Source organism: Heptranchias perlo, chromosome 2 (genome assembly GCF_035084215.1).
Source record: "Heptranchias perlo isolate sHepPer1 chromosome 2, sHepPer1.hap1, whole genome shotgun sequence".
Classification (NCBI taxonomy): Eukaryota; Metazoa; Chordata; class Chondrichthyes; order Hexanchiformes; family Hexanchidae; genus Heptranchias; species Heptranchias perlo.
The window spans coordinates 77701607-77714582 of NC_090326.1; the positions used below are offsets into that span (position 1 = coordinate 77701607).

Here is a 12976-nt window from a genome sequence, read left to right on the forward strand (position 1 = left end):
ATAGAAGAGGAAGCTGGAGGATATTTTCTGTCATTGCTCCTCTTTCAGGTGCTTGATACTAGGTACTGAGGTATACTCTAGTGTGATTGCAGATAGTAGTCCACATCCTACTATGACATGGTGGAGCATTGTAGTATACTAATGCTGCAATTATGTTTGGGGAAGGCTACCTTGTCCCACTGTTGTGGAAATTGCACTGTTTTGTATTAGGGATTGGCTTCCATAGCAGGTAAAACAACTTGTAAAATAACTGCTTGTTCAAGTTTGCACGAGTTGTTTTAAAGTCGTGACTAGCAATTATTTTGCTGTTGCCAGTACCTTCCCCATTTGGTGGTTGGTTGGTGCAGAAGGACCATTGCTGCTGCCTTTACATTTCTAATTTGCTGCTAAATTTGGAGGTGCTATCGTTGACAAACTACAAACACTGTAAATGGGCAAATTTTATTTTTAATTCACTCCACACAACTTGTACAGGTTTTTGACTGTTGTAAAGAGTCTTCAGAGACTGGACAGGGGTAGCAACTATGAAGGGAAACAAAGATGTGGGCATAATATGAAAAATTATTTTAACAGTGTAAATGTAAAATACCTTTTGAGTGGTTGGAATTTAATTTAAATTTTAATTGTGATTGGGACTATGTTCCTATGTTCCTATGTTGCTGTGTATAATGTGCAATACTATCAAGGGTCTTGAATGTCTTAAATGGTTTCCATAGCTAATCATTCACAGTACAAAACCGTAAGATTACATGTCGGTACATTTGCTCTTGAAAATGCAGTGAGTCGCTTTGTTTTTATTTAATTACACTGCTAACGTGGAAACCTGTGCAATCCTTTTTTTCAGTTTTGAAGTATTTGATTGCTGAAGCAGTTTCACAAGGGACTCTTATTGCATTGATAGCTACAAGCATCTCTGAGTATACTTTGCATCCTTCTTTGGTTTGTGCTCAAGGATCTCACATATTTCAGTGCATTGAGGGTATTTCACTTCCAAACCAGGTAAATGAGGTTCACAAATACTTCAAACTAAATCACACTACGTCATTATTTGAATCATAGAATTGAAATTTTCTTTATAAATTTTTCTGCTATATCTTTTTGAGGGCTATAGTGTGGCATTGGCATCAGAGTTTAAATTTTAAAAATTTTAATTAAAAAACCCTATAAATTAGAGGAAAAACTGTTTAGTACTTCGGGTTCCTGAAGATGAGCTTCTTGATGTCTCAAATAGTAAAGCAATTATCCATTTAATACAGGGGAACTGTAGAATGTGCCCATTTCAACTGCATTGGTCTGTTTTTAAAACCAATACAAATTTGGAAGAGAGGAAAAGGCTAGGGAATATTTTCTATCTCCATTCCTCTCCCAAGCTGCTGAATACTGATTTACCCTCTGCTTGTAATGTTTATTGGGGAAATAGAAACCCTCTGTATTGGCCAGAAAGCAATGGATTCTGTTAAAAATCAATGGAGGTGCTGCAAAATGAACTTAAGGTGCCCTCTTGTAAACTGTCACTGGAGCAGCTGAGAGAGAAGTGGAGGCCAAAAATACTGCATGATCAGTATCTATGGTTTTGTCTTGTTAAAGAGTTGGGATGTAATTGTTTGTATATATTAGTACTATACCTAATTTGTCTCCTGATTTGAAATATATTTGTTGCACAGTATTTTCATTTCTCGTTAAAACTAGGTACCGCACTTGTGTTACACCCATAAATTAAAACATGTCCTGTTTGTTACCTTTTCGTTGTGTTCTTGAACATTTGTGGTTTAGGATAAAAAAATACTGAATTTCATGAAAGTACAATTTACGACGTGCATCTAATAATTCAAGTTTGAAATGAGTAAATATTTGGAAATATTTTACTATGTTAAAGGTGCTATATAGATGTAGGTGGTGGTGGTTGTTGTTGATGTATGCGTTACATAGATATCTCTTTTTGGTTACCAGGATCAGCGAGTACAACTCTTGAGCTCTGTAATTCAAAATAAAACCATTATTGCATTGGAGACATTAGACAGCATTGATCTTCAAAGACTGGCTAAAGCAACCGAAGGCTTTGTAGCAAGAGATTTCATCATGTTGGTGGAACGGGCTGTGCACTCACATGTATTAACCAGCAAAAACAACAGAGAACAAGGTATGGCTGTAAATTCTGACCTAAATGGCAATAGCATCACAAATTAGAATACAGTATCAGGTTCTACATTCTGTAATAATGTACAAAATTAACCTAATAATACTCTTTTGGCCATTTTTATAGATAAGAAATATTCCAGTGCTTGCACTACAATAGGTTCTTGTACCTCTGCCTTTTGTAATTTTCTATTTGTTATCCAGCAATTATAGCTATAAGCCATTGTATTTAAAAGCATTGAATATTTATAATATATTCCAAAAATTATATCTGCCTGCAGTTCCTGTTATGAAGTTTTCCATTATCAATTCCAATGTCCACATTTTCAATGAAAACTGCCTATGTAAACTTGTCACACTTGTAATTACACCTTGCAGAGATATTCCTGTGCTCAGACCAACTCTAATTTCCAAATTGCTGTAGGTTTTGTTATTTAACTATAAATTATCATGTAGTATCTTAGTAAGGACATAATGTATAACTTTAAAATGAGGATTGAATTATGTCTGTGTGCCATTGGCCAGTTGTCACTTCACCTAAAGACTATGTTGTCCTGACTCCGCAACATAAAAGTGTAGACGTATGCAGTAAGAGCTGAAATGCACAGCAGGTTGCTCAACATCTCCGAGGAAAAACACTAGTGTTTAGGGTGTGACCCTTCATTAGACCTGTTAACTTTTCTCTGTCCGGTACTGATTGACCTGTGCATTTCCAGTGTTTCCTGTGTCTATTTAAAATTCCCAAAGTTTGGAATTTTTTCCTCTTTCATTCTCCCTCTCTGTGTCTTTGTCTGATATAGGATCCTCATCCATGCATCACTATTGCTTCTGAGCCCATCAAAAACATCTGGACTATTCACATGTACCTGTGCATTAAACTCCCCAAGTGACTATATTGAAATGCTCCTGACCTAATCTCATGGCATTGAATAACTGACCCATACAGATCAGGAAGGTCCCTGGTTTGGTCCTCGATGTGTGTTAAGTTAACTGATCTTGGATAGAGGGGCATTACTAGTGGTCTTAGCATCCCTGGGTTAGGGAAGGAAAAATCGGCTAGGTTTTCACACATTTATTAATGAACCCTGTTGGACATGTACATGTGTGCAGTTCAGGTGAGGATAGGACTACGCTTGGAAATGTTCCCTGCAGTTGAATATCCTGCCAACACTTGTACTTGTAAAGTGGCTACTTGAATGAGCAATCTGTTAATTAACAGTACTAATTAAAATGAAAAACACACATTGTGGCCAGCTTTTTTTTAAAAAAAATGTCAGTACCATTGGTGGTCCTTTTTTTAATCTGAGAGCCACATAGGTAAAATTTATACACTAATCAGCTAAAAATTGGTTATAGTCAGGAGACAATGTTTTTTGGAGTAACCAGGTCAAACCTTGACATGATATTTTGGGCTGACATCAGAAGCCCAAAACATACACGTATCTGACAACGACTTACTAACAGAGCAAGGCGCTGAGTGCTGTTGTGATAAATTTATCTCGTGGACAAACTGTCGAAAACTTAAACTTAATGCTTTGTATAGAATAAGTAATATTAACACCCAAACAAAAAATAAGACAAGCGAGAATTTATTAAGAAACTTGTACAAGTGGAAGAGTACCTCAAAACAATGGTTGAGGCTACGTCTTCGCTGAGTTCAAGAAACAGCTCACGTTTATACAGTTTAGTAACAACGCCCACCTGTCATAGAATATGGGCGTACACGTACATTCTTTATTGGCTCAGGTAGTTAGTCAATCAAAATAGGGAACCCACCCTCTGGTTCCCATGGCCGTCTCGATATTTTGGACGCAGGCCTGGGAAAGTGCTTTTTCCCTAAGAAACTGTCTTCATTATCAGTAAGTCTGTAGCTAGTCTCAAGGCTATATGGTCATTCGTTTCTGTTAGTCAGACAGCTATCAGCATGAGAAAGCTCAAAGTAATTACACAATTGTGCTTCTATGTGTTTGCGTGAGAAACTATTATGTGAGTTTTAAAGTGAATTAGCTGGTCAGTTAATATGGTCAAATATCCATCATGCATTTCTACATTCGTGAGTTAGGTGTATTAGAGAGAGTTAATATGGTCAGGTATCTCTTTATGCATTTCCACAACTCAAAGGGTTAATATTTTATATTTAGTTTCAGGAAATAGTAAATCATGTTTAACTCTGGAGAACTATACTTTGAACTCTGTGCATATTCTAAGAAATAACTGCATAAAGAAATCTACTTCATCACTTCTAAAGGTAATAGTAATCAAGCACCAGTAATCCATTGGCAAATTCTTATCCTCTTTGCCAAATTAAAGGCAAACTATTACAAGTCAAGCTTCCGAAATCCAAAAGCAAGCATTTTGTAATTTTTCAATTTGCAGAACTATATTTGACAACATCGGACTTCCAACATGCCCTCGAGGGATTTACACCTACTTCTCTAAGAAACGCTAACCTGCACAAACCTAAAGATTTGGGCTGGGACAAAGTAGGAGGGCTACATAAAGTCAAGCAAATTCTTATGGACACTATCCAATTATCTGTCAAGGTATGAGATTGAACTGTCATGCAGTGAAATAACTTTTATTTAAGGTTGGCGGACTAAGGAGATTGTATGGGAAATGTCATATTTGATCTAGTGTATTATTTACCAGAATAAAAAATGCTGTTGTTATTTCCTGTGTAATGAGAATGCCAATGGATTGCAAAGTTTCAAAATGTTTTGATGAATTGCACAGAAAATTTAAAAGCCAAGAATCCTGTTGCCATAATTTTGAATCACTTGCCAATTAATGTTGGTTTCTAGACATTGAAAATTAAGAGAAAAAATTGACACCAGCATGTAATATTTATATCTGTGTATGTGTATATCTGAAAAGATGAGTGGCTTCAAGATTTCAAAACGTGCTGTGCCTGTAGTTGGCATTGTGAAGATACAGTCACATGATTAAGAATAATGGGGCAACATCTAACATTGTGACCGCCCAAAAAGTTCACTCCCCACTGAGCAGTATTTCTTGGATCTCACACTAAAAACACATTCACTCTCAAATCGCTGCCCCATGCACTGAATATTCATTCCTGAAGCACACAGGAAACATGTTCACACCCCTCCTACAATGAACAATAATTACTAGATCTTGTATCAAATGCACGTTTTACACCCCACCCCACCCCCACTCCCCTGCTGAGCAGAAATTCTGGTACTGGACCAAATGCCCAAATTAAACTTTTTCCACATGGAGTATAAATACAGGGGCTGGACTCCATTCCATCTAATTCCCCTGGTCTACTGAGCTGAGAGAGTGCAATCTTTGCCCTCCAAGTCACACACCATCCCGACTTGGAAATATATCGTCGCTGGGTCAAAATCCTGAAACTCCCTACCTAACAGCACTGTGGGAGAACCTTCACCACATGGACTGCAGCGGTTCAAGAAGGCGGCTCACCACCACCTTCTCAAGGGCAATTAGGGATGGGCAATAAATGCTGGCCTTGCCAGCGTCACCCACATCCCATGAACGAATTTAAAAAAAACATAACTTGCAATTATACAGCACCTTCAATGTAGAAAAACGTCCCAAGGTGCTTCACTGGCGCAATCAGACAAAAATGAACACCGAGCCAAAGAAGGAGCTATTGAGAGGTTGACCAAAAGCTTGTCAATGAGAGGGTTTTAAGGTGGGTCTTAAAGAAGGAGAGGGAGGTTGAGAGGTGAAGTGGTGTAGTGAGGGAATTCCAGAACCTGAGGCCTAGACTGTTGAAGGCATGGCCCAAATGGTAGTGTGAAAAGATTTTGAATGCACAAGAGGCCAGAATCGGATGAACAGAGTTCCCAGAGGGTTGTAGGGTTACAGATATAGGGAGTGGCGAGGCTGTGAAGGAATTTGAATGAGTATGAAAATTTATTTTGAGGTGTTGGGGGACCAGGTGCCAATGCAGGTCAGTGAGCACAGGGGTGATGGGACTTGGATGAGCAGAAGTTTATGTACGGTTGAGTCTGGAGGTAACAAAGGCATGAATGAGGGTTTCAGCAGCTGAGGCAGGGAGCACCAATGAGTTGTGACATCATACTGCCATAGAGATATGAAATTTTGGAATAGGCTTATATCAATATACTTTTCCCCTCTTACTGTTACTCAACATTAAATGCTTTCAGTTAATTGTGAATATTTTGCGTTTTTTTTAAAAAGGTGTATAGACTGGAAAAATGAGTTGTTGTGCTTCAGCTAAAGATTAAAAAAAATTGTAATATAAACCTTTATATCTATTAACTTCATTACCAAATTTCTATTCATATCTTATTGGAAAATATACTTTTTAAACTGAATTAGATGGTATAGGACTTCCTAATTAAAACACATTTTTAAAAATAGAATATCCAGATGACAAAATAGTAACTGCATAAAAACAAAATATATTGGTAAAAGGGGAACGAAAAAAAAATGGTAAATTCTATTTATTTTGAGGGCAACAGCAACAACTTGCATTTATATAGCACCTTTAATGTAATAAAACATCCCCAGGCGGTTCACAGGAGTGTAATCAGACACAAAAATTGACTGAGCCAAAGAAGGAGACATTATGACAAGTGACCAAAAGCTTGGTAAAAGAGGTAGGTCTTAAGCTGTGTCTTAAAGGAGGAGAGGTACAGAGACCGAGGGGTTGAAAGGGAATCCAGAGCTTGAGTCCTAGACATCTGAAAGCAGGGCAGCCAATGGTGGAGCGAAGGAAGTCAGGGATGCACAAGAGGCCAGAATTGAGGAAATGCAGAATTCTCGGAGGGCTGTAGAGCTTGAGGTTACAGAGATAGGGAGGGGCAAGGCCATTTAACTTTAAACCATCCCTTTGGAAATGCACCCCAACAATGAACAATTAACTAGCCTGCTTCACAAGGGTATTCATGTTAAGGAATCTTGCAGTCAAGTGTGAAAAGATCATTTAGCAAGAACGCAGGGTTCTTTTTCCCTAAAGCAATGTGCAAATTAATGTCTATGAAACAAATATATACTTTTGAAGGTTATGGAGTCTTGTGGAATGACTTACTTCACTTTATCCTTTCAGTACCCACAGCTGTTTGCGAAACTACCTATACGACAGCGATCCGGAATCTTATTGTATGGGGCGCCAGGAACAGGAAAGACATTATTAGCAGGTGTAGTCACCAGAGAAAGCGGAATGAACTTTATTAGTATTAAGGTACGATAACTGTTACTACAGTGCGGTGTTGAACAAACTGTCCAGTGATTTTATACCAAGGACATGAAAATGTGTTTATTTGCATAAAGTTTCTGATTCTCAATGTCGCTAATGCTGTGGTCACTTTGAAAGGGCATGTACTCGGAGACCTTTTCAGTGCTCTAGCCACAGGTGATGTTTCCACTCTTCTAACAAAGGACTTCTATTAAACTAGGCCTGCCTAGAGCATTTTATATTTCTTTGAATACTCACTTAATTTCTATATGGAAGTGACATTTTATATATATGTATATATGTATCCCACCCGATTTTGGGCAGAATGATGGAAAATGCGGGCAGTGAGGCCTATTGCCACCTCACTGCTTGACTGGGATTTCCCTCCCCCTGCTCACAGTGGAACCACCACTGGTCGCTCCTTCGTATCTGCTTCCCAGGGCCCCCATGGCAAAGGTGGTGGTAGACCCTGGGAAGTAGAAGGAACGGTGCCCCATGAAAGAAGATGACCTTGTCTGCTCCCTCCATTCTGCCCCCAACACTTATCTGCTGAAAGCCCTGATTTCAAATCTGGTTGCATCTTCGGGGCACTTATGCCCCATTAACGACAATTCTGGCTCTTGCTGCAGCACTGCCAGGATTCTCTGTCCTTTGTTTTGGTTCTGTGTCCTCTCTTCCTCTCCTTCCTAACAAAAAAAAACAAGATTTAACTATAATCAAAGAATGAGGAATGCCTGCAGTTAATGAGCTAAAATTGTTGTCTGCTCTATCCTTTGCCAAGACATTGATAAAGACATGCATGTGCCCCCAGCACCTTAAATTTAATATTCTTATCTTTGTGTTAAATCCCTCAATGGCTTTGTTCCTTCCTATCTCCATAACCTCCTCCAGCACTACCTCTCCTTCCCTGAACTCTCCATTCCACTGACTCCAACGTCTTATGTATTTTTCTCTTCCTTTGCCCCACCTCTGCCTAGGGCCTGCACTCTGGAATTCCCTCTCTTAAACCCTTCTATCTTTTCACCTCTCTCTCTGTCTCCCTTTTTTGGACTAAACCCATCTCTTGGTCAACGTGCTTAGTCTTTTCTTTCTTTAAGCCTCTGTGCAGTGCCTTGGGATAGTTTTCTACTTTATTGAAGGCGCTATATAAATGCAACTTGTAGGAGGAGGAGGAGAAAATCTGCTCCCAGTCTTAGACACTGGCAGTCTATCATCAGCCACTAAGATAAAGAAAGAACTTGCATTTATATAGCACCTTTCAGGATGTCTCAAAGTGCTTTTCAGCCAATGAAGTACTCTTGAAGTGTAGTCACTGTTTTAATGTAGGAAATGTGGCAGCTAATTTGCACAAATCAAGGTCCAACAAACAGCAACGAGATAACTGACCAGATAATGGCCGCTAAATTGGGCCGTGTAGAGTCCATTGTTTCGGCGCTATACAGCCTCTCTGACATCTAAGATGGCATTTTGGATGCGCACGCATGTTTCCAGCATGACGTATGTCGGATGCCATCTTGGTATAGGAGTTAGCGCATGCGCAAACACCGAACACTGGAAGTGGGATCGTGAGTTGTGAGGAGGATGCAAAGAGGCTTCAAGGCGATTTAGACAAGTTGAGTGAGTGGGCAAATACATGGCAGATGCAGTATAATGTGGATAAATGTGAAGTTATCCACTTCGGAAGGAAAAACAGAAAGGCAGAGTATTATTTAAATGGTGATAGATTGGGGAATGTTGATGTACAAAGGGACCTGTGTGTCCTTCTTCACCAGTCACTGAAAGCAAACATGCAGGTGCAGTAAGCAGTTAGGAAAGCAAATGGTATGTTGGCCTTCATTACAAGAGGATTTGAGTATAGGAGCAAGGATGTCTTACTGCAGTTATACAGGGCCTTGGTGAGACCACAACTGGAGTATTGTGTGCAGTTTCAGTCTCCTTACCTAAGAAAGGATATACTTGCCATAGAAGGGAGTGCAACAAAGGTTCACCAGACTGATCCCTGGGATGGCAGGACTGTCTATGAGGAGAGATTGGGTCAACTCGGCCTGTATTCACTCTAGTTTAGAAGAATGAGAGGGGATCTCATTGAAACATATAAAATTCTGACCGGGCTAGACAGACTGGATGCAGGGAGGATGTGGGGTCCAGAACGAGGAGTCACTGTCTCAGGATACGGGGTAGGACGTTTAGGACTGAGATGAGGAGAAATGTATTCATTCAGAGGGTGGTGAACCTGTGGAATTCCCTACCACAGAAGGCTGTGGAGGCCAAGTCACTGAATATATTTAAGAAGGAGCTAGATAGATTTCTAGACACAAAAGATATCAAGGGGTATGGAGAGAGAGCGGGAATATGGTATTGAGATAGAGGATCAGCCATGATCATATTGAATGGCGGAGCAGGCTCGAAGAGCCGAATGGCCTACTCCTGCTCCTGTTTTCTATGTTTCTAAAATGTGTGCAATGCTGATTTAAAGTGATAAACACCATTTTGGACCTTAACGCTCAATTCAAAACACAGTCTTAACCCCAACCATCTGAGCGTGTCTTACAGTGCCTGGAGGACCCCCACACCAGTGCGATTTAAAGGGGCCATACAGGCATTACGGCTCAGTATCATTTCAGGCCTCTGTTGGCGACATGCAACATCTCGCAGTATGCAGTGCACTGCTGCATAAGGGAGGTCACAGACGCACTGTACCAGATGAGGAACAGGTTCATCACCTTCTCTCTCCACAGAGACAAGCAGAACGAGCAAGCACGGGGGTTCGCCCGCATTGCTGACTTCCCCATGGTGCAGGTGCCATTGACTGCACACATATTGCCCTGCGCGCCCCACATATCAACTCAGCCGTCTTCATCAACCGAAAGGGCTTCCACTCCCTCAACCACACGCATCAAATCATCCACGTCGATGCCCGCTACCCTGGGAGCAGTCACGATGCCTTCGTCATGCGGCAGTCTAACGTGCCAGCTATCTTTCACCCGACTCGGCAAGTCAAAGGCTGGCTACTGGGCAACAAGGACTATCCCCTCCCGCCATCGCTCATGACACCGGTCAGGAACCCACGCACACATGCACACGGCCTATAATGAGAGCCATGCTGCCACACGCAACATCGTGGAGCACACCATAGGCCTCCTCAAACAATGTTTCCGCTGCCTGGATCGGTCTGGAGGAGCCGTGCAGTACTCCCTTGAGCGGGTGGGCAGATTCGTGGTAGTGTGCAGCACAACCTCGCCATCATGAGGGACCAGCCTTTGCCACCAATGATTAGAGAAGACCCTGAGCCAGAGGAGGAAGAGGCTGAGGAGGAGGAGGAGGAGAGGGGGGTGGAGCCGGAAGAGGAAGTGGAGGAAGACTCAAGGGTGCAACAGGAACCACGCGCCTTGACTGCAAAGGCTCTGCGTGCCCGCTATCAATAATGTGAACTACATCCCCCAACTCACCAACAGCCCTACATTCCCCACCATTCCACTCCCACAAGTCAATCAAATCGCCCTCCATCTAATTACACATTGGTTTCTCTCTCCGCTCATAGCATAAATAAACCCACCACCAAATGCAAAATCAAAGTCTCGTTTATCAATGAATAAATTAAATTATGCAAACATAACAGAACTACTCACCCTTGTGTATTCAGTTAGTGCCTTTTGTTCAGGTGCCTTTACCTCTTAGTGCTCCTACGAGGCGCTTCCCCAGTGGCTGGAGCATGGGTGGTGGGAGGCTGCTGGCCTTCAATGGAGAAGCGTGCAGATGGCCTTGGAGGACGACCTTGAGCATCTCTGGGCTGGGAGAGCCCGGCTTCAGACTGCACCATGTCAGCATGGACTGCAGCAGTCTGGCTTGGCTGGCCGATAGGCAATAACAGGGGCGCTGGTGGAGTGGCAGGGCTGGGAGCAGGAAGGCTGTCGTCCTGAGAGGACAGCAGGTCCGACTGCCATAGCGCCACTGCCATTTGCACGAGGCGGTGGCTCAGCAATCCTGGTGATCAGCTGGAGAACGGATTGCTGGAGTGCTGTGATGTTCTGGAAGCCCTGTTCCACAGTGGTCCCCAGACCCACGATAGAGCAGTCTGAGCTCCAAATGCAGCAGTCAGACCTTGGATGGCAGATGTTTGTGCTGCAATGGAAGCTGTGACATCAGCTGCATCCTGGTAGGTTCCACAGGTGTGCTGATGGAGGTGACCACCCGTTCCATGTTGGAAAGGATGGGCTCCAAGCTCTGTGCAAAGCCCTGTGCCAAGTTGGAGCTGGACTCCTCCGTGCCCCTTCTCATTGTACGCAGGCTTTCCAGTGCCCCAAGCATTTGTTGGTGTACGTCCATCAGCCGTCTTCTGTAGCCTGACCCATCAAAGTCCTCATCTGACTCCTCTGCAGCAGAACTAGTAAGCGACCTTGCCCTCCGGCAAGCTGGCACCCGTGGTATCCGTTTCCCGCCCCGGCACCAGCGCACTTGTGCTCGGTGTCTCACCACATGCAGATCCCTCCTCTAACATAACCTTTAAAGAACGCGCAGTGTCAGTCTCTGAGCTGGTGGAAACAAGTGTCAGATCGAGTGACGGTGTGGCTTGTGTCCTCCTCCTCGGACGGTGCCACCACATGTTCTTGGGTATCTGCAATCACAGGGAAACAGGTTGAGTTGTGGAGTGAGGAGAGGAGCAAGTAAGATGTGCGTGCTGACAGCATCTGCAACAAGTGAGTCAGAAAAGATTGAGAGGAAGGAAATGTGGGAAAGGAGAAGGAGCATTAGATATGCAGAGACCCCCTCACCTCCAGCGCGGCATGTTGTCACGGCTGCAGCGATGGCCCGCCCAATGATCCAAAGCACTCTTTTCTGGGGGGGGGGGGTGAAGATATGTAAACGTGACCGTCCACCCTCCGGTCCCTCCTGCTGCTGGCTGTTATGCGCCACCTTCTCGTGCAAGACAGAGGACAGTGTGTTAGTTAGTATCCTGCAAGGTGTATGGGTGATGTGCCTGTCGTGGTCGAATAGCTGCCAGTTTGTGTGAGCTGTGAGTGGTGGTTGTGTGCAGATGAAATGCGGCATGCCGATTGCAGCATTGCGTATGGATGGGCAGTGTTTGTTGGTGGGTGGGTGATGGGCAGTGTGATGCATGGAGCAGTGGTGCAGTTTGTTGGATGTGCCACTTGACACTTGCATTCACTCACCTCAAATCATTGAACTTCTTTCGGCACTGCACCCACGGGCATGGTGCAATACTCTTGGTGTTGACTTCTTGTGCCACAGCCTGCCAATGCCAGTGGAGCTGCAGTCTGGAGGGTCTCCTGCCACCCTGCAGGTACATGTTGGCCCTCTTTTCGTCCACCCCTTCCACCAGGGCCTCCAGTGCATCATTGGAGAAGCATCGAGCCCTCTCTCATGCCAGTCCTGCTATCCTCGTGGCCGTCTTTCCCTTCTAGTAAGCAGTGTACCTGCCATTTGGAATGTGCACCTGCACCTTTAAGAAATGCAGGCTGCTGATGACGTGCGCTGTGTGTGCCCCATTTCCAACTTCCTTATTTTCCGTGCAGCCTCTCAGCAGCGCGGGTAGCGCTGGCTGCACGGAGTTAGCATGGTAATTAGCAGGCAGCACGAAGTTCACGTGCTGCCTGCGTAGGGGCCATCGGGCAAGGGGTACTAGCATGTCAC

At 43.2% G+C, this 12976-nt stretch overlaps 1 protein-coding gene across 2 annotated transcripts in view; it reads left to right on the forward strand.

The window, feature by feature from the left end:
• pex1 (peroxisomal biogenesis factor 1) overlaps positions 1-12976 on the forward strand; it is a 74872-nt gene that overhangs the window by 36405 nt on the left and 25491 nt on the right. For both annotated transcript variants that reach the window (XM_068003233.1, XM_068003243.1), the window contains exons 13-16: positions 845-999; positions 1951-2140; positions 4513-4679; positions 7196-7330. In XM_068003233.1, coding sequence (XP_067859334.1) covers positions 845-999; positions 1951-2140; positions 4513-4679; positions 7196-7330 — 647 coding nt within the window. The remainder of the gene's footprint in view (positions 1-844; positions 1000-1950; positions 2141-4512; positions 4680-7195; positions 7331-12976) is intronic.